Here is a 23015-nt window from a genome sequence, read left to right as displayed (position 1 = left end):
GGTATGGTGATGGGGTCCTAACGGTCAGATTTTCATTCGTCAGATGTTTCTGAGTCAGTGACTATTTATGTGTGTGTGTGTGTGTCATTTCCCCTGCACACAGAAACCCATGCCTGCTCAAACTGTACTGTGCCTCTGAGCTTGTTTCACTTCTCTGCACCGGCGCTGCCAATTACTAAGCTGTTGCAGCTAGAAGGCAACTATTTCCAGGCATAAAAACACAGCTTAGGGAATTTCTGGATTGGGTTGTGGTGGAGAAGTTTCTCTTGAGAGGAATTTGAGTGGGATTTGGTGTCATTTTAATTGATTTCTTTCCGACTTGTCACCAGCGAGAAGAGGTATTTCTGTTGCTGATTGGATGGGTGGAAGTTCTGTAAGAGACTGTAACTAATGACTTGTACGCATCTAAGTGATGATCAGATAGATGTTCAGTGAGATTGGAGGACATTGGAGAGGGAAGGGAGTGCAAATTGAACTACAAGAAAAGAAAAGCTGTTTCTTTGCTCCTGTAATATGGGGTACAGTCTGGCTTGTGTTAAACTTGAATTTCAAGGACACTCAAAGTATTTGGTACTTTCAAAGGAACAAACATAGAAACACACAGACGCTGACACACACACACACACACACACATACACACATACTTTGTGGTCTCGCACTTGTATACAGTACTATTCACAGACGAGAGAAATCCATTTGGTGCTGAATGCTGGTGTATCAGGTGTCTTGGCTGTGTGGAATGTATGTGTGTGTGTGTGAGTGTGTGTGTGTGTGTGTGTGTGTGTGTGTGTGTGTGTGTGTGTGTGTGTGTGTGTGTGTGTGTGTGTGTGTGTGTGTGTGTGTGTGTGTGTGTGTGTGTGTGTGTGTGTGTGTGTGTGTGTGTGTGTGTGTGTGTGTGTGTGTGTGTGTGTGTGTGTGTGTGTGTGAGTGTGTGTGTGTGTGAGTGGAACATCAGAGGGAGGGTGACGTCTCTGTCACTGTCCCATGGAGCTCTCCTGAGGGCACAGAGTCCGTCTCTGTGCCTTGCTGTAGACACAGAGGGGGGCCAGGGAGAGGGGCAGAGCGCTGAACACTAGCCTGGCACTAAAGATGGCAAGAAGCACATCAAGCGTCGGGGGTGGCGGGCACTTGGTATGTCTTCACCATAGGAACAGGGCGACTGAAAGAGAAAGACTTGAGAGAGACACATAAATGAGGGAGAGTAACAAAGAGACTCATCCACACACACAAACACACACACACACACACACACCCCTACAGAGAGAATAAGCGAGAGAGAGAGAGAGAGAGAGACCCTGGGTGGCAGACATTACTGTCTAGTTGCTAGAGCTGTGCAGAGGTGTGAAGGAAAGGCAAAGATTCAGAGCTCTGGTGCAAGAGATGGAGGAAGAGAGGGAGGGAGGTGGGTGAGGGAACGACAGATAATGAACGTAAATAAGCGGCAGAGAGAGAGAAGAGAGGAGAGGAGAGACAGAGTGAGTGTGGTGGTGCGGCGGAGAGGGAGAGCGAGGGATAGAGAGCGCGGGGGAGAGCGGAGCGGAGGGGAGGGGAGTGGTGTGTGTGTGAGGGAGCCTGCGTGAGGAATGTCTGCAGCGCCCCGGCTCCGCCGCACTACCCTGAGATCAGGTTGCTGTCAGCTGTCGTGGGCGGCCAGGTCCCGCTTTGTGATATCTGTTCATCCTAAAGAGAGAGGGAGAGAGAGAGAGGGAGGGAGGGGTGGATGGAGGAGGAGGGAAAAGAGGGATAAATATATAGGACTACATTCTGTACTGTATGTATGTAGGGAGGGTGTGTTTGAAGTTATGTAGGTGAGCTGTGGCGCTGAAATGACAATGTGATTTGAATGTGATCTAAATAAGTGGAGCGCTCTAAGATTAGACTCTATGGCATGATAGAGGAGGACCCACAGCACTACTGTATGGGATGGGATGGGAGCTTCAGTTCTAGAGTTGTGCAGCTGGATTGGACTGTTTTATTCATACGGTGGGATGGGAGTGGGAGGTGCACACAAATACACTGCAGCGGAAACTCAAAGATAGTTCCTGATTTTAGGGTGTTACCTCCATAATAACAGACAAATCTATTTGTTTGTACAGAGCCTTGGGACTGTGTGTGTCTGTGTGTGTCTGTGTGTGTGTGTGTGTGTGTGTGTGTGTGTGTGTGTGTGTGTGTGTCTGTGTGTCTGTGTGTCTGTGTGTGTGTGTGTGTGTGTGTATGTGTGTGTGTAGGCTCACCAGGGATGTTGGTGTGTTCAGTGCTCAGGGTGTCACTGCTACTGAGCTCCAGCCAGTGTGTGGCCTGTATTGACTGGAGTGCACCCAGTCAAGCGGCCCTGTCAGATGCACTTATCTTCAGGATGCTTCCTGTTTTGTCTGGAAGACCAGTGGCTCTGTCCGAGACATATCATCCTCTGTCCTCCTTTTCAGAAGTTGGAGCGCAGCATGACTGGACGCTGGACAGCCAGTCCTCACTTTCCCCGAACAAAACAACTGAGTAATGATTTCCTCTGACATTTCCATATGTCTCCTCGCACGCGTTGACACAATCATGTCTTGTCAGACTAAAATAGACAGCTCCTCTTTTTCCCTTGTTTTTCGCTGATGTCTTCTCTTAACTGGCAGAGGCTCATTTCTCCATGCCTTTGTCATGCGTGACTCAGAGGAGGGCCTGCTTCGTCACAGGGTCCATTACCAAGAATCTAACATCCAGCAGACTCACTGGGGAGAGTAAAGTACTTTTGAACCTGTGAATCATTTGCTTGTGTTATTTTCAAATGGATCCATGGAAACTTTCAGAAGTCATTTACAGACCGCAGAAGAGTAGAGTACAGTATGTGGAAGTGGGAGTACAGTATATGTGAATTTTTGTTAGATAAGTAAATACCCTGTACTGAGTAAATGATTTCTGGAAGTTCCAGAGAGAAGTAGAAGGCATACGATCTCCTTTTCAGACAAAATATTGAAAAATCACCCAGAGGTGTGAAGCCGCAGTGCCTTGCCCTGAAACCGCCCCGGGCTCTGACATCATTCTCAGTGATGTGCTGACCGGTGTCCACCACACACCTCTTTGGCCCTGGAGAGCTTCTCGGAGCTGGATGTCGGGGTTCGACCAAAGCCATCGATATCTCAAAGTTGCGACACTACCGTTGAACAAACAATGGCGGCACTTCCGGGAACTATTCCATTGAGAATGAATGAATATAATACGACTTTTCTACATGACTTATAGTCGTGTGCATAATAATGCATTTTCATTGAGTAATGTATATGTATGTGGAAATGCAGTTTATAGTAATTTTCATCGAGTATTCACCGTAAATATTAATGCGATCGCTGCTGTCAATCCCGTAGTAAACCAGGGACCGAGGGAACTACTGAGTCGACCCACTAACCACGTGTCCGCTCTAATCTGGCTTTAACATGGAAGTCAACGGCTGTCGCAACTTTGAGATATCGATGGCTTTGGGTTCGACCTCCTCGTGACCCCTGTCCACTCTGTACACATGAGAGCACCTCACACCCCCCACCCCCACCACACCACCCTAGCAGAGGCCCGCTGCCCTCCGCTACCTCCAGACCCCCCCCCCCCCTTAGCCGAGCTCCAGAGCAACTGTGTTGGCCCACAGCAGGGTTATATTTGTCTTCACCACTGAGTCTACCCTGTGGGGGCTGCAGCTCCCCACCCCCCTGGATACCACCAGAGTCTATTTAAACAATTTACTGCATCACAGGGAAGTGAAAAGCACGACTCACACTGCGTCTAGTGTCTCGGGCCCCGAGCCTCTTTCACCACTCTTGATTCTTTTTTTTTGTTTAAGGCTTCTGATACGATAACTAATTATGTGAAGTGCTTTGTTCCTGGGAGGACAGATAGACCTTGTAGAGGACTGGCAATGGAGCACAAGTCTGTTGGGCGCTTCATTCAGAGTGGCACTCAGCGGCGCGCTACTTTAACGTGCTTCTTCCGAGGGCCCCTCCGGCTCTGGACTGTCAAGGTGATTGATCTTACCTGGCTGCTAACTGCCATGTTTGAACAGATCAGACCATTCAGAAAGAATTCCACCCCATTCCACCTCTACTTTAAGTGTGTGTGTGTGTGTGTGTGTGTGTGTGTGTGTGTGTGTGTGTGTGTGTGTGTGTGTGTGTGTGTGTGTGTGTGTGTGTGTGTGTGTGTGTGTGTGTGTGTGTGTGTGTGTGTGTGTGTGTGTGTGTGTGATGTGTGTGTGTGTGTGTGTGTGTGTGTGTGTGTGTGTGTGTGTCTTTCGTCTCCAAACAGTCTCAGGGGAAAGGACACGGTGCATTGTGGACCACCAGAAATGTACAAATTGGGGCTTCACTGCAAATCTCCAAAAGCACTACAACCAGAAATCTCTTGTTTGTGGCGCCATGGCAGCTGTCAGAGGGAATCCTATCACTTGTCCCCTTGGTCTCCTTCTAGAGGCTCCTGAGCAGTGGGCTGGACCATTAAAAAACAAACGGACCTCAATGTCTTTCAATGCCATGACTGGAGCTCATCTGGCCTTTAAAAGTGTCTCACTACTACGGAAATAAGCTGCTAAACACAAGCACGTCTATCTGGGTTTATTGGAGGAGTTTTGGCAGCTCCTCACAGTAAAACACAGCACCTGAGCTCACATACAGTATAGCATGGTTATGAACAGCACTGCATGTCTTGGATGCGTCCTGCCGTGACGGAGATTTTGATTGGGCCAGTAAGATAAAGTTTTCTTTTTCATAATTTCAGTTGATAGATTTTGCTCTGCTTTGATGTGTTTCTTGATTTAACATGAGCTGAACTTGAATGTGGTTGGACAATGTGGCTCACCAAGTGTGGTATGTGATTGCAAGCTGTTTTATATTTCACTTTTATGGCAGTAAAGTCATAACAAATTCACAATACTAAATATGGATTGTATTGCATAGAGATCTTTTCAACTCTTTCAAATGTAAGAAAAGCATTCCCTTTTTGAAGGCTTGCCCTTTTCAACTCTTCAGTCTGTTATGGATGGTACAAGCCTGTGGCAAGACAACAGTAGATGATGTAGCCATTGTGTTCTTGTATTCAGATGTTTTAAAGGAACTTATGGTCTCCTCACTGGCTGTAGACTGATTTTTAATCAAAAGTAGGTTTTATTGAAGTCTCAAATGGCATTAATGCTTCACTAAGATCATAAATGTACAGTGTTTCCTCATTGTTGGAGAGAACACTATCTGGTGATTAGATAATCAGAGGCGTGGGATTAATGGCTGTGGCTCAAATTGCTTTCATGATGAATTTGAAAGGCGTCATGGCGTGTTTACCTTAACGGTCATGGCAATTAGATGTTGATGTCTGCTGTGGTTAGATGAGTAACAACACTGTCTACTTTCAAGAGGTCAGACATATCAAATTTAATGAGCTGATTGGAAGTTTCTCAGTGATGTAATATAAAATTCCGAAGAATTGAAAAGGGTGTTTGTGTAATGTTCTTGCAATGTTCCACCGTTGTTCATCTTCTCTAGCTTTAATAGCGTATGCATTATGGATGCTATGTGTCGGAGAGCGCTGAGCTGGCGGAACATTAGCTGTTAACCAGCCCTGCTCTCTCCCCGTGCCGCCAGCAGCTGTCGGACGGCTCTCCCCAAGACATAGACAGACAAACAGATGGCCAGGATAATGGCTCAGGCTGCCCGGTTACAAGGGCCGGCACAAAAAGACCACATCCAGGCAAAATAAAGAATTCATGACCGCAGTTCGCCAGGGATTCATCAGAGGTCCTAAGTGCTCAAGCGCACCGTAGATTATCGAAGTCATCACCGCTTCTCTCCCCTGCGGCCTTTTGTTAATATGTCATAAACAGTCAGCCATTTTTACTGTGTATTTCAGCCATTCAGGGTGTCAAGTCCTGCCCAGAGCTTAAGACACCTGGATATGGACCTCCATTTAAGGAACAGAAAACATGATCACAACAACTGTACCCAACTTTGTAAATGACATCGGTCATATCACTCCAGTAGACTAGATCCTGAAACTGAGGGTCCGTGAAAGCAGAGCTGTCACTTTTCCCACATACGTGAGACTCCAGGCGGGGCTATGTCAAACACGGAGCCTGCCTCTCTGTGTACGGAGGTTCCTGTCACATTCCCTTGCTCCAGTGCAAACACACTGAGCAAGCAGAGAAAGCCAATAGCCCAGCGCCGCCACTCTCCCCAGCCCCAGACTGTCAATAGCCACCTCCCTGCACTCTCCCACACCTCACTGTCAATAGCCACCTCCAGACTCCAGCCAGCACCCCCCTGCCACTCTACATACTCTCCCCAGCCCTGCGCTGTCAGTTAGGAGACATGGAAGAGCTGGACACGCTCATGTTCACTCTGTCTTCTGGTGAAGTGAATGAATTTGAATTTGCATTTTTCTGATGAATTTGCATGGGTTTGCATATTTGTTGGCTAATGAATGTTGAGGAGAACGTTTTACTTTGTTAAGAGAACACTATTGCTCTGTAATAAAAGCTACATTTTACTGAAGACTGGCCAGACACATTCAGCTATAAATATTACAATGCAAATGGCGTAATGTACACTCCTCTTGTGAACGTTGGACTGGCATCTCCTCCTCCTGTGCCAATGGGCATGACACCTGCGAGTAGGGTTAGAGATGATCTGCTAAAGCCTGACTGATCCAGGGCACTGGCAACCCCCTTTCTCCCTCTGTCAGTAGGGGGGATCCTTTTACAGAGAAGCCCAGATGGGTCACAGCTCCATGTCTCCCCCTCCCCTCCACCCTTCTCCTCCATCACTCCACTGGAGCTCATCTGCTGCTCCATCTCTCCACGGCTGAACCCTGCCAGACCCACCCCCCCCCCACACCCCTCCACCCCCCATATCGTTCTCTCTTCTCTCTTCCTCTGTCCCTTTGCCAATCCACTCCACTGCTAACGTACTTATCCAACCCCAACATCCCTCTCTTTTTACTCCTTCTGCCACAACTCTCTCCCTCTCTCTCTCCCTCTCTCTCCCCCTCTCCCTCTCCCTCTCTCTCTATCTCTCTCTCTCTTTTCATCTTTGGCAATCTTCTGCACTGTCTGTTCCCTGCTGGGACACCGTCAACTAGATACTCAGTCACCCACAGGACGTTGTACACACTCACTGGAGTCCAGCCTAGTTTTCCTGCACCATGACCCACTACCCAGGAGACGACGCTCTGTCTCTCCGCCTCACCATCACTCTCACGGGAGAGCCATGGGAAAACAGAGCTGCGACCAAGGCCAGGATTTAGTCATTGTGCGTAGACGATTTATATTCTTAATCCAGTTACAGGACAGTGCCTGACCTCATAGAAAAGGCTAGGAGATTCTTATTCTAGATTTATTTGATATGGATGCATTACTCTGAAAAATAGTGACATACATTGGGCCATATAATCAATCTCTCTGAGAGAGGTTTAGTTGTCAGTGTTGTTTCCATAGGAGAAAACAATCCCTAAGAGCTCTGCGATGGTAACTTAAATCTAATTTAACTTCCTGATCTTCGGCCAATTTCATAATGGACAAAGGCTGTTTTTTGCGAATCCTGTGGTTTAAATGGGCAATAAATCAAACTGTATAGTCAGGACACAGCAGGGATGGTTTTGTTGGCCTAAGGTGCTGTGCTATCCTGGTTTTCCTCAGTACCAGTTTTCGTAGATAGTCCTCATCTACACTGCTGCTTGTGCACAGGTGAGCTCAGGTCAGTCCAGCAAGATTGGTCAGCCCAAGTCCAGATGAATGTGTAGCATTTAAAGGGCAGATGTGTGTGACCTCAGAGGAGCCTGGCCGCTGTTTTACAGTCTTGAAAGTGGAATGTGTCAAATGGACAAAGTCAAGCTGAAATGACCAAGGGCATGTGAGTTGCACTGCGTGAACTCAGACATCCCCCGAACCCCCCCCCCCCCCTTTTTTCCCCCTGAGCAGCACAGTGAGGACTCAGGTGGAATTCTAATGCCGCACTTCAGTCGAGAGCGAGAAGTAGCGTCCAGAGAGGAGATAAAGAGATACTCTTGTGCCTGTGTGCGTTCTGTAGCCGCACTGAATCAAGTGGTCCTTGTCAGTGAATCAGCCGTAAATTCTGCTGGCCGCCGAGTGTGTTTAGCATATGGAGACCAGTCGTGTAGGATAAGCAGCATTTAGCAGCAGAGCAGCACAGAGCCTGTGGAACTCGCTGTGGTGCTCTGCGGCCATAAGGAATTCTCTTTCCTGTTTACAAACACAAGAGCTGAAGCCAGAGGAGATTAGCCATGGCCGCTCTGCAGCAGTGTCTTTTCTTAGAGACTGAAGGTCAACTCTCCCAGTTTCCTTTCTTTTGTTACATGTTGCGAGTCGAGTGTCCTCTGAGTAGTTTCAGGGATGGAAATATGAATCTCTCTCTCTCCTCTCCTCTGTCTCGCGCAAACACTCCACCTCTCTCCTCATATATCAGAATGCAGACCAATTCCATTAAAATGCCAATATTTTAATTTCGATTGTTGTACTCTTTCTGTGTGAGTCCTCGGCTTTGGACGAAAATGTCATTAATAATACAACTTAGATGTCCCCTCTCCCTCCTAGGCAGCCATTTGCCAGACTGAAGTGGATATTTTATTCATGAACTTCATCAATAAGCTCTTTTAGACCAGACAGTGCCACAGTGTTTGGGGGGCTGGAGTGCCCCCGTCACCCCCTGAAAAGGCACATGCCACACGAGGCCAAACACACAGGGACCCCTGGCCCAGTACACGCACGCACACACACACACACACACACACACACACACACACACACACACACACACACACACACACACACACACACACACACACACACACACACACATTAGACCCATCTCATGTCTGAACAAATCATTTCCATGTCACAGACTCAATTAGCATGGAAAAGCCCTTCAGGGCTGTTTTGGTACACCATCGCTTCCTCTCAGGTCTTTTTGTTTGAAGCGTCTGATGTAAACAACTCGGCTGGATTCTCCTCTCGTCTTTGACTCGGGGCCAACTCTGCGATCGTTTGTGTATTAAAAGCGGTAACTGCGAGCGCTTTTATTGGAGTCCAAGTGGATATATGGCGGACGTGGTCTGCCAAGGAATGAACCTAGAGGCGTTAGACGCTCCCCGCCCCACACCGACGCGCTCTCTGAATTTACAGCGCTGATCGTCCTGATAATGTCCTTGCGGGTGATGTATTCGACCTCCCGGAGGTTCAGATAGCCCGGGTCCTCCAGAGGCTTGCTCTTTTCCGCCAGGCACTGCGTGGGCCACTCTGCTGAGCAGTAAGCACTTCCAGCAGACAAGGCTGATAAATCACAGGCTAAGAGGAACGCCATGTTGACAGGGCTGTGGCACGAGGCTGGAAACACCCTCACACACCCATGCCCAAATATAAGGCACGTAAACACAACGTATAGATATTTTGCCCACAGTCTTTACATTGAAAGTGACTCACAAACATACAGGCTACATACAGTACACCAATGTCTAAAACACAGACATAACATGATGAGGAATGTTGGCATGGGAACAAAGCTGTGGCTTGACAGAATGGCACCACTGAGGGAGGGACACCGGATCCACCCTGTGTGTGTGTGTGTGTGTGTGTGTGTGTGTCTCTGCCTTTCTCTATGTCCATGGGTGTTTGTTTTGCTTTGTCTACTGTATGTATGTCTGATGTGAGGGCATCTACAACATCTGCCCATGACATACTTGGTAATTTTATGATGAACTACAGTATGTCTAATATCTGAATTGCACTAATAAAATGGCGATAGAGAAATACATTTACAACATTTAACCATCTAAGAAATATTTTTGCCCGCATTAGTGACACAAGCTCATCAAAGATGTTGTCAGAGACCGCTAACAAACGTTAATGAAAGAATAACTGTATAAATGTGGTCACATGGAGCTCTTGTTTACGGCGGGTTTAAAAGTCCTACAGCCATGCAGCGCTGATGCATCAAATGTGCAGTGAACCAAACAGGAAACACTCTTTCTAGACTACAAACACAAGACCCAGTAGACTAAAACTGCCCATTGAGGAAGCAGCTGAGTATTCTTAGAATAATACTCTGAATGCACGCTGAGGGCTATCAGTACACAAGTGGCTTACTGACTCAGAACAAGTACAAGTACAAGTCTTCTACCAGCTAACTGGAATGTCTTGAATCAATTGTAAATGATAGGACATGAAAGTGGATTTGTAATCTTTGGGGTTGCTGCCCTACACACCTACAGTACTTACGCAACATACTGTACTGTAGGTCCATCACCTAAAAATACTTTTATTTGACATGAGATTTAATAAAATGTATATAGCCAAATCTACCAGCACTGAAACAGAAAGGCAGGATACTGCAAAAAAGTAAACAGAATTTGGTTCACAAATGAAGGGGGTGTGGTTAGGCTCTACATGTCTCATGCTGAGCTAGCTGCTGTCCAGCTAAGAAAACAAGTCCCTCTCTCTCTCTCTCTCTCTCTCTCTCTCTCTCTCTCTCTCTCTCTCTCTCTTCCTCTTTTCTTTTCCGCTCTGCTTTTCTCCGCTCTTCCTCTTCTGCTCGGTGTTGTCCACCATGACTCCACACGCAGATGGGCACTGTGCATCTTCAAGAGTTCTCATTTGGTTTTGTCTGTGAAAAGCCCACCTTAGTCCTGAGAGAGGCTGAGCAATCCCTGAGGACAGCCTCATGAAAGACAGAGCCTGAGTGTCAACTCGGCAGACTGAGTAGTGTGTGTGTGTGTGTGTGTGTGTGTGTGTGTGTGTGTGTGTGTGTGTGTGTGTGTGTGTAGGGGCTGGTGCAGGATGTTATGAAGGGGAGGGGGGGTTAGAGGGGTGTGGCGCCAGTGGAACAGTCAGCAGCCTGCTGGAGTTCCTCCATAGCTCACCACAGCACACCAGAACACAGCACACACACACACACCAGCCCAGCGCAGCGCAGCACTTGTTGAGCAGACTGCTGCAGCGCTCCCCCCCTCTTACACACATCTGGATCTCATCTGGAAACCCGCCGTCGCTGGAGCGGTCGGGGGAGAGCCCTGGTGACAGCGTGGCAGAGGCAGCGCGCTGACGACAGCGTCTCCTGCAAACCTCATTCGCCTCGTACACTCACTCACTCACCCACCCAACCGGGACACTCACTGTGGGACTCACTCACTGTCGTGTGTGTTGGCATCGCAACACACAAGCCAAAGTCATGGTGTTGTTTATAGTCCTGTCCAATGAGCCATGGAAAAGCAGCCTGGCGGAGATCTCTTTGAGGATCGTTTGACCATGCTGGCAAGTGAAAGGCTCTGGTACAGACCTGTCTGTCATGTCGAGGCTTTGTTGTTGTTGACGTTTGATGTATAGATGTTTTTGAACAATCCTTAGAACAGCACTGACATCCCACTTTCATGTCGGTTCCAGTCCCTCGTGTGTGAGGCGGAGGAGAGCTGTGAGAGCTGTGCCTCTGATATTGGTTACACATGTGCTTAATCACTGAGCAGGAGACGCCTCGACTCAAGTGTTGCCATCCTGCTGTCAGAAAACGGTGTCCTTTCCAGGCTGATAGATTTATTAAGGGAAGCGCTGTCTCATCTGACACCAAATGTTTGGTTTTGATGCTCTGCGTGGAGCAGAGAAAACAGGGCTGGTGCGTGGCTGCCAGGATGGCCCCAGGTGGACGCTCAGGGGTTCATGTACTCTGGCGAAATGAGTGCAGTACACACACACACACACACACACACACACACACACGCACACACACAGATACAGACACACACACACCCTCACACACACACACAAGTAAATAACATTCACTTATGCTGAGTCCGTTAGCAGCAAATCCACACTGACAGCTGTGACATGATACCGATATCTGTGCGGACGGTGGACACGGCCGAGGCGGGAGCCTGTTGACATGGCAGCTGAGCCAGACAATGTTCTCCCTCTGAGCCTCCTGAAGGTTGAACCGGAGAGCCAAATCAGGACCAAGAAATCACTCAGGTCCAGATCTCACACATGCCCGGCTGGCTGTCAGACAATTGCCAGAATAAATGTCTCATCTCCACGGCACCTCCCATGTGAGCTCAATGTCAAAGGATTTCTTCGTTCATTTGTGCTGTTTATTTTCTCTGGTGCACTAGCAGCTCTGGGTTGCTGGCTCAGAGCGTGTGGTGGGCTCTCGGCGGTCCTGCAGTCGACAGACAGAAACACAGAAACACATCGTGGTTGTGGCTCCTGGCCACAGTCTCACGACGGCTGTTTTTATCGTAGCTGGAAGGCGTCGCAGTGGACTCTCTCCTCTCTCTAATGTCTCCAGCAGTCCGCGGGGCTGGAGCTCTCCTTTCCTCCCTCCCTCTGTATTTCTCTCTCTCTCCCTTCCTCTCTCTCTCTGTATTCCTCTCTCTCTCCCTTCCTCTCTCTCTCTGTCTCTGTCTCTCTCTCTCTCTCTCTCTCTGTTATTCTCATACACCTGTGGGGAAAAAAGCATGTGAAAACACCAGTGCTCTAGCTTGTGCTGTTGAGCTGCCCCACAGGATTGGAAAGAGGATCAAGACGCTGCAGTCTCTCTGCTGCTGCATGAGGCTCAAATGTCCACAGCTCAGGGCTTGGCCTTCAGTGGCAAACAGAGTGTCTGACTGTGTGTAAATTGTGGCCTATAGCCCTGGCTAATAAAGGGATCAGAGGTTAGTGAAAGGTGCTGAGTCCTTGGTCTGTCTGTGTGTGTGTGTGTGTGTGTGTGTGTGTGTGTGTGTGTGTGTGTGTGTGTGTGTGTGTGAGAGATATTTTGGGCATTCGCTGTCTGGCTTCGGATTCTCTGAGTTTCTTCAGTCTTCACCTGCATTGCTTCATGGCTAATAAAGCCTGTGAAATGATTGTCAAACTCTGAGCTGCTGCAGAATGTATGTGTGGGTGTGTGTGTGTGTGGTGAGTAATTTTGTGTGGTGAATGTGTGTGTGCACGAGCGAGCGAGGGCTCCCCTTCCTGTTGAGAGCAGGTGTGAGTTCAGCCATCGAGATAGTTGAACTGTGAGAACTGTTTCTATTCTGAAGGTGCCGTGCGAAACAGCAGGAGCTCCACACGTGCTTTGATTAAAGAAAAGGAGACGAGGAGGAACGAGGGCAACTGTGTCTGAGAGAGTGTGAGAGAGAGAGAGAGAGAGAGAGAGCGAGTGTAAGAGAGAGAGAGAGAGCGAGTGTAAGAGAGAGCGAGTGTAAGAGAGAGAGAAAGAGAGATCGCACTTTTCTGATATGCTAATGTGTGTGTTCACTGCACGTGTGGCGCTCCTTCCACCCTGTGACTGGTGTTGTTGTTGTTGTTGTTGTTGTCTGCAGGCCAGCGCGGCGTCCCGCTCATGGAGGAGCTGGGCGTGTCGGGGGGCACCAGCCCTCGCCACGGCCGCGGGCCGCCCAGCACGCTCCGCTGCGGCTGGCTGAGGAAGCAGGGCGGCTTCGTCAAGACCTGGCACACGCGCTGGTTCGTGCTCCGCGGGGACCAGCTCCACTACTACAAAGACGAGGAGGAGACAAAAGCCCTGGTGAGTGGACACCTCCCCCCGCACCTCCTCACCTCCTCACCTCTGCGCCTCCCTCCATCCCTCCCCTGCCCTCCCCCACCCGTGTCCACCCTCCGCAGGCTTTAAGGGAGCTTGACCCCTGGGGCGGTGAGCCGCGGCGGCGCTTCAGAAGGCGGTGTCGGGTTGAGCGGCGCGTGGGCGAGGACGGTGTGATCACCTTGATAGATACGGCCTCTCAGAGAGGGCTCAGCGGGGATTACCCACCCACCCTGCAGCAGCTCCTCACACGGCCTCTCTCACACACACACACACACACGCAGTGACCAGGGAGGTCGCTCAGTTAGACATGTTGAATCTGAGCCACACGTGAGGATTAGACACTTGTTAGCACTCTGAATAACCTGTGAACAGCAACTTGACCAGTTTCCTGTAGATTCTATATTTACATGTGCAGTGTTCTGTTCAAGTGAATTCCCAGCCCTCAGTTTGCTCTTAAACTGACCGCTAAGCCTACGTATGCCATAGGAGTCTCTGTTGCAGTATTCATATGGTTTTATAGCCGTGCCCGTGTTTGATGTTTTAAATGGACCAGGGGTGGCTCCAGCCTGCATGACATAAAGGGGAGCGTTGTCCTGTGGCCTGCAGAGGCGAGGGCGCCATGTCTGCCATGTCCGTATGGAAATGCATCCCTCTCTCAGATGACTGCAGCAGAGGGTGCTTTGCATTGCATGAGAGTGCCACTGTATTCTAGTCATCATGACTGGTGTAAAGCGGTGGAGCCACTGATAAGGGAGATGGGCTGATAAGCACTAATGGAGTGGAGTAGCGAAACTCTAATCTCTATCAGTGGCTCACTTCTCCAGAGTAGCCATGCGGGAGTACATTCACTTGTCACCACTGGCTCTCTGTCAAGGAATTGGAAGGATTTCTCTATTAGCGCGCAGCTGGGATGAAAGTAATGGCTGAACTTGCTGGGGAACTCAGTCGTGTGCACGTGTGCAGCTCGCACAGTTCTGTGCACCTGTCACTAAAGAGTGAACTGAATGCATACAGTGGATTGACGTTGGACAAGACATCTCCATTTGGGCTCAGTGACACAACATTTAGTAATCCCAAATCCTTTGATAGAGGATGCAGTGTTGGTCACCCAGACAGATCCACCATTTTGGCTCCGAAACATCCATGGACGGGTTCAAACGCATGGCACTTACATAAGACAGATGCAGGATTATGCAGAACAGAAGCAGGGTTAGCCCAGGCGCCATTGTGCATTAATGCCGTCCAAGACAGAGAGGGCTCTGCGCCGGGCGGCCTCCCACAAGCGATGTGAAATTAAAATCGGTGTTATGTGAGCCGTCTCCGAGGTGATCCCGGGCTCCTGTGCCATGCTTCTAAGAGTTGGCACGGTGGCAGCAGAGCACATTTGCCTCTGCGCCAGCGTCTGAGTGCTGCCGCGAGAGTAAAGCAGAGGTCTGGTAAACACGAGGAGAGCTGAGGACACACAGGCTGTTTTTAGAAGCCCTGACTCACCACCAGTATGGGGAACATACAGGAAGGCAGAGACAAAGACAGAGAGAAGGGTGAACTTTATACACACATTTATTTATTCACATTTATGTACATAAGAACTGGTATGTACACCAGAGTAGGGAGAGAGACACAGCTGAACATATGGTACATAACCTCAGTCTGCAGACTCAACTCTCCCTAGTGTCATCAGGCCAGAGAATATACTGTACTGTATGTTGGAAAAAAGTACAATAGTGTGAGATTGTTTTGACTGCCTCTCCCCGCACCGTAACCAAGGCCTGGTGGAAAGATCTGCTTTGGGTTTAACACTCCTTTAATGGAGAACAGACAATGACTCATGCTCACACACACACACACACACACACAGAAACTCAAAGAAACAAAAAGATGCACACACACTTTCTCAAGTTCCATAAGAGGCAGCTGACCCCAGGCGTGAGGCGTTGGTTTGAGTGGGCCTCGGTCTGGCTAAAAGCAGGAAGTGGGGAAGGTTTGTTTGGAAGCACTGCCTCAGCAGTTTATGGCTAAATGTGTGTTGATGTTCTGGGTGGAAATCCCTGCTGCTTGGCCATCATTAGTGAGGCCCAATGTGGAGCGCAGACAGTCTTAGTTCTTTCATTTGTGGAGGTGCTCTACCTCCATATTACATGGCCCGCTGAGCCCGGGATATTTTAATAAGCTCACTTTTGAAGTAATTAGGAGGAGCGAGAGAAAGAGAGCAAGAGCAGGATTTGGGTTTTGGAGTTCACTTTTAAAGTTCACTCACATCTCTGTCAGGGAATGTGAGGAGATATTTGTGTGTGTTTCTATGTTTGCCTATGTGCTGTACATATTGTTTCTTTGTTCACATTTGTTTCTTTGTGTGTGTGTGTGCCTGTCTGTCTGTGTGTGGAAGTGGTTCAATGTTATCTGTGTTTAAGGGTAATTTTAATTTTAAAAAAGAGAAGTTTGAAAGAGATGTGTTCTCGTATGTGATGGCAACGGAGGGTGATTTTAATTTTTTTAGTCTGTGTGTGGTCCATCTTGCGCGCTTTAATGTTTCACTTCCAGAAACCACAGACGTGTGTGTTCTGTATTTCCTTCAAGGGGTGTTTCTTTGCATCATGTCCTCCCATTTGATCAGGACACGATTCAATATCAGGCAAGAAAAAGATTTTTCGCTTTCCCTTTAAAAGCGAGGGCTTCAAAGTGGGCTTGAGAACCTGAAGCCGTGATCTGAGGCGGCGATGCTTGTTTTTGATCTCCCGTAACTTCAGCCATGTTCCGCATCCCAATGAGAGGCATTTATCAGATGCCTTTAGCCCAGCCAAATCCACAGACACATGCATCAGGAACTCCTTTTATGAGATCGCTGTTTTTTTCAGCACCGTGTTGCCTTCCTGTCTTTTTTTTGGTCCTCTCCTTGTGTGGGGGCGGGGAGGGTTTGATTGAGGGTGGAGAGACAGTGCACCCAACAATCTGTCTGTCTTCCCTCTAGATGTTCTAAATATACAGCCAACGCTGGATAAACGTGGAGTGAACGGTACCTTTGTAATGTTAGCTGTTGTGCTGAGACTCAATGAAAATGAAAAACAACAAAGATTGACTCTGATAGTGGAACATTTCTATCAGCTTGTTGGCATTTCTCTGTTGATTAATATGCTGTAAGTCTGTCTGTGTTGTTTACACTGTTGGTGAATGGAATTCCCATTTCCTTACTCCGCGCCAGTTGTACTGGCCAAAACGTGCCGCTTCGGTCCGAGGCCGGAGGTTTCCTCTGCCCACGGTCTCTGTGCAGCACCGCTGACTGGGCCAGGACCACCTCTACTCTGGCCACGGTCCACGCCCCGACCCACACAAAAGGTCAGCCAGCCAAAGCCTGGAGGTGGGCGGTGGGCCGGGAGGACCTCCTCAGGCCCACAATGCAGCTGTTGTTCTCCCCCGCGTCTGAATGAAAGTCCTTATGTTCTCATCTAAAACATCCTATGTTTGGCTCCAGCCAGGACAATGGCGTCCATACGCTACAATACGAGAGCCTCTCTGGGACAGGGGGGGAGTGGAGGCTCGCTGTCTGTGCCCTACATGAAATACAACACCACACATCAAGAGTGGTATGGCCGACGGCATGTCATCTGGGCATTTCACCCCCCGAGTGAAAATGTTTTTCAATTTAGCTTTCAATGGCCTCCCTTGTGCAGGGGAATGTGGGCCTGATGTGATCTATGTGTAAAAAGGCACAGGGCTCAGGTGCATGGGTCACTTTGGACCATTTTTGGAAGAAATTGTGTCTGGGAGCTTCTGGATGTTAAAAAAGATCTGTGGTGCCCCATGGACTATCCGTATATTTTTGGACACTGTTTTGAACATGCATCTGCAAGTTCTAACCTACATGTAGCCACCACATTATTCTAAATTTGTCGGTGGAAGGAAGTTCTTGCATTCCCAACCTAAAAACAACTGACAACAGCATTAGTTTTCTCCTTTTTCCAACCATAACTTTTCACTTTGATGCTGTAGGGAAAGGAAGACTGCAAGGAAACTGGGCCATGAATGTAGCACAAACTCTTAATTGCTTTGACCCATAGAGAAGCGGGCGGACAGGGCTAGTAAGAAGCAAGCTACCTGCCTGCCCTTCGATTTGACAAGACTCTCAGCGTCTGTCAGTGTTCCTCCAACAGTTGAGCACCAGACTAATTACTGCCTAACTAAATTTAGAGGCTACTGCTGAAGGTGCAGAGAGCGGTGTCTGAAGTGGATATTAAAGGCCGGAACCAATTTGGGGGAAATGTCTTTTTCGCCTCATTAGTCCATGTGCTGTCACTAACGCTAATACACAACCATATGACTGGCTGTGACCTCGATGGCGTGTGCGTTGCACACAGACGCAAGTGTACCCTTTTGAGCACGCACTCATGTTCACACAAATACATGCATAATAGACACAGAAAAACACAAACCGTTTATTTTACTTCAGGGCGACGAACGAGCCTTGGCGTTTCCAATCTCTTTGACCTCAGGTCAAAGAATGTTGGTCAGACAGGCTAGCCTAGCTGGCTGTGAACATGACACGAGAGTGACCATGGACCCTCATGGTGGGCAGATGCGTATGTCTGGCCAGTAGGCTGGGCGCCTTCTCCATGCGTGCCGTGTGGAATGTGCAGAATAGCCGCAGCGCGGGTCAACGGTCAGAGAGAGACAGAGACGAGGTTGCGTCTGAGTGCTAGGCACGAGCCCGCGTCCCTTGGCACAACACACACGCACATGCACACAACTGCGTCATTCAGCAGCACAAAGGAGATGCTGTGCCAGGCCAGCGCTGAAGATTGCATAATTATTCTAATCCCAGCCGTTTCTCATCTGATTGTGTAATAATGATGCATACTCTACTGAGCCCATAGATCCACTTTTATAGAGCCCGCATTGTTGTGCCAGCGGCTCCAGAGTGGTATAGTTCATACTGGGTGAAAATCTCATTTCGTCATTTAAATCAAAATGACTTTTATTACAGAGAGGGAAACAATGCCTGACACAGCGTAAAATACGGCTGTAATTACAGGTTTCATGTTGTTGCTTTTCAATAAATAAACATTTTTACGGCAGAGACAAAAAAAAGTTCACTTCTCAGTGTCTACAAAAAGTCAAGACTTTTCCCGAGCTGTGGTTGACTGTTGCAGCGCCTGTGCCCTTGGCGTTTTAGATGCCTATTAAAATGACAATTTGAGCTTTTAATTATTCATCTGCCAGTGCTGCTCTGCTGTGTGTGTAGATGAGAGGAATTAGAAAGCAGAATCATTAGCATGACCTCCACGCTCCGCCTCTACCCTGTCAGGAGATACCCACGCCTCATCCACTTCATACCTCACATCTCCACACACACACACACACACACACACACACACACACACACACACACACACACACACACACACAGACACACACACACACACACAGAGATTTGCTCCATGCAAAACAGTACTTGTCCTCACAGGTTTTAGCCCGGGGCTCAAATGACAGCATATCTTTTTTTCATCACTCGGTGTTTATTGCTCCCCTCAAAGTCACCGGAGTGTTCACACCATGACGTTCAGAACAATAAATAAATACGCAGGCAGATGGATAAAGGCAGGGTTTGTTTTGAACACAGAGGTTATCTTGTTGAGAGGGCTTGAACCATGGCAGCATGACTCGCCCATCCATACAGCCCTTTTGACAACAGCTGACAGGCTACAGCGCTCCGGCAGGGAGTTGGTGGGGTGTTTGGAATCTATTAGGGAAATTATTGACAAGAGGAATGCGGGCCGGTAGCTGTGGGCCGGTGACCTTGTCTGTCTCCGCACCCGGCCCTCGTCCACTCACACGTCAAGCCGGAGGCCGGACGCTGGTGGTGAAGGCAGCGCTGTGATGAGGCAGTGTTTTTTTTTCCTTCTGTGGAATAGTAAAGTCTGTCTTGAAGGACAGCCAAGAACATCTACTGAATATGGAGAATACAGTAATGGAGGCTTTTAACTGAGAACTTGTCAGTGTGATGAAGAGCCTTGTTCAGTTTCCAACAAACACTGATATGTCTTCTCCTCAGCAACAAGAAAGTGGACTATTTATTCTATAACTCGAAAACAGTTCCTCTGATATCTTTTCTTCTTCAAATATTTTTCTATGACCAGCTGTTCTTACTGCATTTCTCAGCTGGGGAATCCAGGATAGTTTTGCTCATAACCCTGGCAGACACCAAGGACTCAACACTGACTGGTGAGCCTATCTAAACGTGAAATCATCCCCCATTCCAGTCAAATATTCCCAGAGAGACGGCGTTCCCCACTCCTGCTCCCGCATCTGCAGGCTGAGGCGAGGTCCGCCCCTCCGCCTGGCTCCGTGTGGGTGTTGTAATTCCTCGGAGACAGATGAACCAAAGCGTGCCCGCTCCCCGAGATTTACCGCCCGCCATTTACAGGCCAGCCAATTTCCATCCATTCATTCATTCATTACGCCCAGGCGTATTATCTCACAGGAGGAGAGTGGCAGGGCCAGAAGCGAGGAGCCAAACCCAAGGGCAGACCAAGGTGAGAGGGGCTCGCAGTCACATTGCCTACGGATTTAAGGATGGAGTTCACTGCCAAACTTGCCATGGACTATTATCAATAATACTGTCCTAAGATTGAAGTTTATTTGCAAGAGTGAATGCAAGTGCATCATCCAGAAATATGGTTCTGCTAAGGCTGTCAGACATTTTGCCAATTATTTCCCCATTAAATTTGTCTCCATATTTGACAAAGTTTGGATGCGTGTTGAATATAAATCACACTGGTGCTATCTCATTGTATCGTGATTAAAGGGATATTCCGCCATTTTTGGAAATACGCTCATTTTCCACCTCCCCTCGAGCAAAACAATCGATATTTACCTTGTTCCCGTTCATCCAGCCATTCTGTGAGTCTGGCGATACAACTTTTAGCTTCAGCCTAGCATAGATCACTGAATCGGATTAGACCATTAGCTTCTCGCCAGCTAGCTTCATGTTTTAAAGTGACTAAGATTTCTGATAATTTTCCCATTTAAAACGTGTCTCCTCTCAAGTTAGAAAGTGCAATAAGACCAACTGAAAATGAAACCTGGCGTTTTTCTAGGCTGATTTGACATGGAACTACACTCTCATCTGGCGTAACAATCAAGGCAACTTGCAAACGTACCATAGGCGCAGTGATATCGTACGCAGCATCTGAAAATAGTCCCCATAGACATCAAGCAGTAGTAGTGCCAGTAGCTGCAAGTTGCCTTGATTATTACGCCAGATGAGAATGTAGTTCCATGTCAAATCAGCCTAGAAAAACGGCAGGTTTCATTTTCAGTTGGTCTTATTGCACTTTCTAACTTGAGAGGACACACGTTTTAAATGGGAAAATTACCAGAAATATTAGTCACTTTTAAACATGAAGCTAGCAGGCGAGAAGCTAATGGTCTAATCCGATTCAATGATCTATGCTAGGCTGAAGCTAAAAGTTGTATCGCCAGACTCACAGAATGGCTGGATGAACGGGAACAAGGTAAATATCGATTGTTTTGCTCGAGGGAAGGTGGAAAATGAGCGTATTTCCACAAATGGCGGAATATCCCTTTAAGACCCGGGCATATAAATCATTGGCTTTGTGCTGCTGTCAGAGGTACAAAGAAGGCTTCAGTAAGTGTTGTCTCTGTGATGGAGACTTCAGCTGTGGCTTCACTATGAAGAGGTTCTCTCCATCCCTGAGGATTCTCCCTGGTAGTGACCTGCCATGTACCAATCTCTCCGTTTTAATTAAAAACGTCTCTGGGTAGGGATCATGGGATGTACTCCCTCCAAGGATGTATGGTAATAGCTTACACATTGCCGTTCTGGACTCAACCAAGCCTGCCCGCCTCTTCAGCACAGTTCCACTCCATAGCCTCTCACTCTGAGAGAGAGAGAGAGAGAGAGAGAGAGAGAGAGAGAGAGAAAGAGAGAGAGAAAGAGAGAGAGAGAGAGAGAGAGAGACGGGATGTTGAACAACAGAATGCATCTCTCATTTCTCTTAGTTTTTCTATGTTAATATGTTATAGAGCTCTTGGGTGTATCCATTTCCTGTTTATACTGTAGAGCTGGGTCTGTTTTGTTGTGCTCTCCTCAACACTCCTCAAAAACTTTCCTAGCGCATATTTTCTACTCCGGGCTTCTAGCAAGGGTCTTGACAAATGGGACCTCTCTCCATGGCTTCCCCCACGGGTTCCCTCTTTCCCGCTAATTACTTTGGGAGATGTCAGGCCTGCTGTTATTTGCGGTGACAAGACAAACTGCCCTGTGAGCTGTGTTGGAGCATGGGAGCTGTGTGTTAGCTAGCCGTGTAGCGCTTTCGCTTTCTGACCCCAGAAAGAGCGTGGAATAGGAGAAAAGAATGCACCTATGACACACCTCACCTCGGAGGATGGGGGGATGGCCATAGAACTGGAAAGAGAGAGTGAAGAAAGTAGAGTGGAAGACGGACAGATTTCTACAGTCGTGTTAATGAGTGACACCTCGCTGTGCCCCTTGCCTGTAGAGACATTCTGAAGAATAATTATTAACTGTGTAAAAGATGTGTATGTGTATCTGCCTTTAACCCTGGGCTGTGGCCTCACCTTTCACCAATAATGGATATGCTTTAAGCACTGACTGAACTGCATTTTTTCTTGTCTGTAGCCTCTAACATCATATAGTGATTTGAAGTCTATTGAAGCCATACCCCCATCAATGCAATTAACCCTCTTGCACTAATTATCTGCTCTCATCTACATGCATTGAATAGCTTTGCTAATTACCGCCAATACCCTTATCTGGCTCTCATTTGGAAAGGCAATCATACAACATGTAATTAACATGCAGGTAATTGAATTTGTGTTTATTGCTACCTTGAGGAGACCTAGTCTACCTCCTGTTGGATATGCCTAATGATTTCATAATGACCAGTCGTGCTGAAGAGATCAGATTTGGATCTTTTAGTGTTTTTGTTTTGTGAGCTTTCATAACAGTAAGTGAGTCAGTGGCAAATTGATCATCTTCTTCCCATTATGAGATTTCTTCCTTCCTCCCAGCTCTGTGTGTTTTCAGTAAAAGGCCAAAGTGGACTTCTGAAGAGCTTGCTTTCCAGAGTTGGCTCTATGGCTGCACACTAGCCAGGGGCTTGTATTAAGATTCAAGGGAAAAAGTGACTGAGTCTCCGAGTGATGGAGAGCAGCTGGAGCTTCGCTGCTGGTGAATACGGTTGCTACCGCCAAGACGTGAAGGCCAAAAGGACAGATCTCCCAGCCTAAGCCTCTGGCTTCCACAGATCTCCCTGCATTTGGAAGATGCTCCGCGCTGCGTTAGCTGGGATGATAAGGGAATTACATATTCATCCCGTCGGGCGCCATTGGGAGTCTCCTCAGGGACAACCTCGAGCTTTTTTGGTTTCTGTCAAGTCACCTGATCTTTGATCTCCTTCTCTTGTCCTTTGTACTGTATATGCAGAGCTTTCAAGTTGCCGG

General features: G+C 48.1%; 1 protein-coding gene across 4 annotated transcripts in view; it reads left to right on the top strand.

The window, feature by feature from the left end:
- The window catches only part of arhgap24 (Rho GTPase activating protein 24), a 112694-nt gene that overhangs the window by 25570 nt on the left and 64109 nt on the right, over positions 1–23015 (top strand). For 2 of the 4 annotated variants that reach the window (XM_062554135.1, XM_062554134.1), the window contains one exon: positions 13315–13517. The exons of 1 other annotated variant lie outside the window; for it this stretch is intronic. In XM_062554135.1, the coding sequence (XP_062410119.1) occupies positions 13335–13517 (183 nt within the window). In that variant the 5' untranslated portion in view covers positions 13315–13334. Of the gene's footprint in view, positions 1–13039; positions 13120–13314; positions 13518–23015 lie in introns of those variants that run through there. One more of the 4 variants, XM_062554136.1, reaches the window with a different exon arrangement.

This window comes from Sardina pilchardus, chromosome 14, assembly GCF_963854185.1.
Source record: "Sardina pilchardus chromosome 14, fSarPil1.1, whole genome shotgun sequence".
NCBI classification, from domain to species: Eukaryota; Metazoa; Chordata; class Actinopteri; order Clupeiformes; family Clupeidae; genus Sardina; species Sardina pilchardus.
The sequence above is the reverse complement of the archived record's forward strand: the minus strand, read 5'-3'. Positions and strand labels throughout refer to the sequence as shown.